Here is a 6,000-nt window from a genome sequence, read left to right on the forward strand (position 1 = left end):
GAACATCCTGAGCTCACCCCAACCCCATCCTACTTCTAGCAAAATCACCCTAGAAATCGTTAGTGAGAGAAATGCACACTTGTGTGGAGGCCGCTCCCTCCAGCTGTGTGGAGCGGCGGCCCGCAGCTCTCCCTGGCTGACAGGTTTACCTTGGTATTCCTGAAGGATCCCAGACCTTAGCCCTCAATGGTGGGAAAGCAGGGCCACTTGTGCGCTCTCCTCCTCTTCATGGTGCTGCGGCCTTTATGTTTGAATTGGCTGACGCAAAACAAGAGTATTCAGAGATGCTAAATTGTTCAACAAAAGATTGGCCCGCAGAGCAGGCCCGTCATTGTGGACAGCCCTCCCCCGCGAATGCGCCTGCGAGCACAGAATGGGCAGCGTTGTCTTTGCAGAAAGTTGGTTCCTGTGTTCTAAAAAGGTTGCAGTTGGAGCTCTTTGGTAAAACTGGAACTCACAAAATTCTAGGCAGAAAGTTGTGATTAATGAAAGCCCAAGGAAAGCCTTACCTGATACGCTGGAGACTTAATTAGAGATTCTGCTCTAAGATGCAGAAGCATTTCACAGTGGATTAGCTGTCTGCAGAAGGGGGCTGCTTTTCCTCCTGGGCTAAATTGTTTAAATTCTACACCCTTCACTTCATTTGTTTGCTTCTGCTGGGTTTTCATGAACGGGGCCCCTCTGCATTGTATTTGTGCTTTCAGTCTGCTCAGCCATTCAATTCACATTCCATATTTTTGTGTTTGTGTAGCACATTCATAAATAACATTACATGCCATGAGATTTCAGCAAATTAACAAACTAAGTTTTTTTCCTTCCCTTCATGAACTAACACTTTGGGTTGTGGAATGTAGCCCTCAAAGTCATAAGGTAAAAAATAAAAATGAAAAAACAACTTGTGCTGAATTGGCCCCGCAGTCCCGCTGCAGCCTTTTTGGTGGTGTGGGTTTTGTTAATTTGGGGTCTGACGTGCTGCAATCTTGGGCGTGTGAAGCTTGCTTTACTTTTGCCACAGTGAGTTCCGTTTCCCTTTTATCTTCAGGTATTTCTTTGCTGTCCTGGCCATCCTGACAGTCCTGGGTGTTCTCAATGGACTGGTTTTGCTTCCCGTCCTTTTGTCCTTCTTTGGGCCGTACCCTGAGGTCAGTAGTTACACAACCCACAGGCACCTGAATGCTGTTTTCCCCGGGGTCACTCTTAATTTAGATCTTTAACTACATCCACATTTGCTGATCATTTGCTTTTCCAGTCAACATCTCAGTAACTATGGCTTTTTTCTCTTCAGTTTAGTAGTTTGAGGGATGTGCTACTGGTTTGGTTTGTTGTTTTTAAACCAAGGGATTGGCAGCCTGTGTCTTGAAGGTCTGTGTCAGTGGAGCGTTTTCCACTCCAGATGAATATCTGGGCTTGCACGAGAGCAGCCTGCCATCCGATGTGTGAAGGCAGAGGGCAGTTCTTTTGCTCTAACTGTCAGACCTAGGTCCTCGAGGTGGCAGAGGGGAGGCGAACACGGGTGGTGGGACAGGTAGAGACCCCTGAACAGTATGTGCTTTGAACTTTGAGTGTGGCCAACAGCACGTGGATGATGACACTGTTAATATGGCATCTCCTTCAATAGGTGTCTCCAGCCAATGGGCTAAACCGGCTGCCCACCCCCTCCCCTGAGCCGCCCCCCAGCGTGGTCCGGTTTGCCGTGCCCCCCACTCACACACACAATGGGTCTGATTCGTCTGACTCCGAGTACAGCTCTCAGACGACAGTGTCGGGCATCAGCGAGGAGCTGCGGCACTACGAGGCCCAGCAGGCCACCAGGGGCCCTGCCCATCAAGTGATTGTGGAAGCCACAGAAAACCCTGTCTTCGCCCGCTCCACCGTGAGTAACCCTAGGGGGCAGCCCCTGCCTGCTCTGAGCAGCAAGTCACACAGACAGACAGGATGCAAAAATAAAGTGTAAGTTAGGTGGGATCATATGAAATTGCCAATATTTGACTCTTCTTAAACTATAAAAATGTCAGTTTCATATGGTTGGATCTCATACGGATCGAAAAGGGCAGGGGCCACTGAAGGTAACTACACAGAGCAAGGGCATGTGTCTTGTGGGGCTGAGTACAATTTGAGCTAAAGGGCAGGAGGTGACGCGTGCCTTCCTTCTTTTTGGTTTGTTTTTTAAGCTGCATGTCATTTTAGAATGATACTTTTAAAAAGTGTAGTGGTATTTTTATTGCCAGCAGAAGTAATTTTTTTTCCTACCACGTGTGTTCCTTTAATTGCCCTTGATACAAGATTATTTCCATTATTATTGTCTAAGACTGTCCCGGAAGCTTTGTGGCTCCACGCTCATATTCTGGGTGGCTGGAAGGAGCGCAGAAGCTTAGCCTTCAGTAATTCGGGAAAGCCCTGAGCAGCCTGGCGGCCCTTCTCAGAGGCTCTGAGGACCCCAGCCCTGTGCTGCGCTCTCTGTGCTCCCCCAAGATGTCCTCAGCGCCCCAGGCCTGGAGCACAGCACACGAAACCCAAGGAAGGTTCTAAGGCTCATGTTGCTCCAACCGAGGCCTCCTGCCGTCCCTCCAGGAAGTGGGTATTCCAGTCCCGGGCCAAAGCAGCCTTTCCGTGAAAGAGAGAGAGGCCAACCAAATACCCCAAATTTCCCTCCTCTTCCCCCGCGACGATGCCTGCTGAGCTGCACTGTGAAGCTGGTTTTGTTCAGCGGGAGCCTAAAAATAGGTACAAGCTGACCGACTTTGAAGTTGGTCACGGTCCTCTTGATTGATGTGGCCACTGTGTTGCTCCACACTTTGTATAGAGACCCAGAAGCCAGATTCCTAACAACCGGACAGAGCAGCGCTGCCCCGTGGGTTTTCTGCAACGATGGAAGTGCTCTCTCTGTGCTCTCCATGTCAGTAGCCACTGGCCATATGAGGCTGTTGAGCACTGGAAATGTGGCTAGTGCACCTAAGGAACTGAGTCTTGAATTTTAATTTAAGTGTAAATAGCCATATGTCCCTAATGGCTATCATATTCAAGAGTATAGGTATAGACAGTCCTGCCAACATCCTGCATTTGGGCAGGCAAGGGCCACACACTTAGCAGTTCCGGGAAAAGGAGAAGCTTGAGATCTGACTGTACCGAGCAGAGTGCGGTGGTGGCCTGTGGGAGGGAGGCAGCTCAGACACTCTCTGACCACAGCCCTGCATTTATGGGCAGCAGCCATATGTGTCCAGCCAGCTGTGTTGGAGAAAGCCTAGACACAGGGTCCAAATAAGGCACTCCTCTGCCACGTGGTAGAGGTTCTGAGAGAACTGGTGTTTCTTTTGTGGGTGGAAGGCCCCCCACTGGCTCCCCAGGGCCTCTCCCAGTCATTTGTGGGGTTGACTGGCGCTTGGTTAAGAAGAGCTGTGTGTGGGTGGCCCAGCGGGAGCCAGAGCCAAGAAGGGAGGGCTGGCAACAGCAGGGGGGTGCTGCCCAGCCTGGGCTTAGCGCTGGCCTGTCATAACCTGCCCTCGCCCTCTGCAGGTGGTCCATCCTGAAGCGAGACACCACCCACCCTCAAACCCTCAACAGCAGCCCCACCCAGACTCAGGGTCCCTGCCACCTGGACGGCCAGGCCTGCAGCCCCGGAGGGAGCCCCTCAGAGAAGGCTTGCGGCCACCCCCCTACAGACCGCGCAGAGACGCTTTCGAAATTTCTACTGAAGGGCATTCTGGCCCTGGCAATAGGGACCGTGTGGGCCCCCGGGGAGCTCGTTCCCACAACCCCCGGCACCCAGCCTTCACTGCCACCGGCAGCTCCATGCCCAGCTACTGTCAGCCCATCACCACCGTGACGGCCTCTGCGTCCGTGACTGTCGCTGTGCACGCCCCGCCTGCCTCTGGGCCTGGGCCCAGTCGGAACCCCCGAGGGGGCCTCTACCCAGGCTCTGAGGACTATCCTGAGACTGACCACGGGCTCTTTGAGGACCCCCATGTGCCTTTCAACGTCCGGTGCGAGAGGAGGGATTCCAAGGTGGAGGTCATCGAGCTGCAGGACGTGGAGTGTGAGGAGAGGCCCCGGGGCCGCAGCTCCGACTGAGGTGTGTGCACGCCAGGGGGCCACGGGCGGCGGAGGGCACGGCTTCCTCGGGGCCTCGGGCTGCCTCCTCCTGGAGCCCCTGGGCACTGGTGTGTCCCGAACTGAACCCAGCCGCCTCTTTTCCCCAAGGCAAGCCTACCGTGTCCAAGCTTTGTCACCCTGGGCGAACCAGTCCGGTTCCCGGCTGGGCGTCTCCCCTCCCGTAAACCTCTTGAGGCTTAGTCCAACTTAACTGAGGTGCTAACAGCTTCGCCTCTCACCTATTTTTCAGTCTTTATTAAGGTGTCAGAACAGGTATGTATGATGAATGCCCAGCTCAATGAATGGTTACAAAGTGGACACATCCACCAGCCCCAAGGTGAGGGAGGGGGCCACGACCAGCCCCCAGAAGCCTCTCAGGCCCCCGCCCAGCCCCCCACTGTCCTGACTTCTACAACCGTAGATCAGTTTTGCCTGTTTTTGTGCTTTATACATGTGGACTCATAGACCTATTACTTAGTTTGACTTCCTTTTTTTCTTTTAAAGGGTGATTAAAATCTGAAGCAAAGAGGCCAAAGATTGGAAGTCCGCACCCCCCGCCCCCCGCCCCACCAGAACTGCTTGAAGAGAACGGCTTGGAGTTAGAAAGACGCACTGTGCCCATGGCAGTTCACTGTTACTGTAACCGATTGTATGATTTTGTGAAATATTTCTATAAATATTTAAAAGGTGTACACATATGTAATATACGAAGGAATGGATGTAAAGTAGTGTGGTCTGGGGTTTCTCCACTCCTGCCCCAGCGTGGGCAGTGGGGAGGCCACAGCGAGGCCCCTCCCTGTTTGTACATTGGTCTCTGTGCCACAACCAAGCTTAACTTAGTCTTAAATTTCAGCATATGTTGCTGCTGCTTAAATATTGTATAATTTACCTGTATAATTCTATGCAAATATTGCTTACGTAATAGGATTATTTTGTAAAGGATTCTGTTTAAAATATTTTAAATTTGCATATCACAACCCTGTGGTAGTATGAAATGTTACTGTTAACTTTCAAACACGCTATGCGTGATAATTTTGTTGTTGATGAGCAGATATGAAGAAAGCACGGTAACCCGATGGCTTCTCCAGGTGTAGTGGGATGCGGTCCTCCTGTTTGGCTGTGTGAACACGTGTGATTTCCCAGTGTACTGTACTGTGATTTTTTTTCTTCTTTCGTTTCTTTTCACTGTCTGTAACCCTTCGTGGGCTCTGCCCTAGTCAGGCTGGAAGTCAGGATATCTTGATTGCCTAGTGCTGGCAGAAGGCAGGCCTAAACATTCCCTTGTCCTTTGCCAGACCCACTTCAAGTTCAGAGCGGCTCTCAAGATCGTTGGCTGCCATCCAGACACCCCAATTCCTGCCTCAGAGAGATAAGTTCCTTTGCATGGTCATTGTGGTGGACGTGGGCCCCTCAGGCGGTGGGGCTGACATCTGTTCATCTTCTTTGGTATGGAAGAGGTAGAGGACATGCCTGGCGGTGAGCCTCAGCCGGGCCGGGAGTGGGCGCCCTAAAGGACGCAGGCTTCAGCATACCTCTCATGACCAGCACTCACACACACGCACGCACCTCCCAGCGTTCACTCCAACAAAAAATTGCAGAGTGAATTGGAAATCTGGAGACAGTGAGCCTGGTACAGATAGAAAACCCTATTAGTTCCGGGCCCACAGTAAACCCAGGGGTGATGTTGAGTCCCTGCAATATGGAAACTCCCTCTCTTCCTAAATGGCACAGTTGGTTGAGGCTTTGTGGATCTGTTTGCATCTTCTTTAAAACAATAGTGAGCGTCCCAAATGTGATATAGAGCCGGAAGTTATGTAGGATACAAGCTTCAGAAGGATGCTTCTCAGTGTTTTAATATTAACGTTATGGGGGCACACTTCCCAAATACACCGTCTCCGTCCTCATCATTAT

At 51.5% G+C, this 6,000-nt stretch overlaps 1 protein-coding gene across 5 annotated transcripts in view; it reads left to right on the top strand.

Annotated features, from left to right (window-relative positions):
• PTCH1 (patched 1) overlaps positions 1-5,165 on the top strand; it is a 66,861-nt gene extending 61,696 nt beyond the window's left edge. For all 5 annotated transcript variants that reach the window (XM_044756574.2, XM_014856927.3, XM_044756573.2 and 2 more), the window contains 4 exons: positions 1,043-1,142; positions 1,619-1,873; positions 3,514-4,069; positions 4,594-5,165. In XM_044756574.2, coding sequence (XP_044612509.1) covers positions 1,043-1,142; positions 1,619-1,873; positions 3,514-4,068 — 910 coding nt within the window. In that variant the 3' untranslated portion in view covers position 4,069; positions 4,594-5,165. The remainder of the gene's footprint in view (positions 1-1,042; positions 1,143-1,618; positions 1,874-3,513; positions 4,070-4,593) is intronic.
• Positions 5,166-6,000: the final 835 nt, after the last annotated feature.

This window comes from Equus asinus, chromosome 23 (genome assembly GCF_041296235.1).
Source record: "Equus asinus isolate D_3611 breed Donkey chromosome 23, EquAss-T2T_v2, whole genome shotgun sequence".
Lineage (NCBI taxonomy): Eukaryota > Metazoa > Chordata > Mammalia > Perissodactyla > Equidae > Equus > Equus asinus.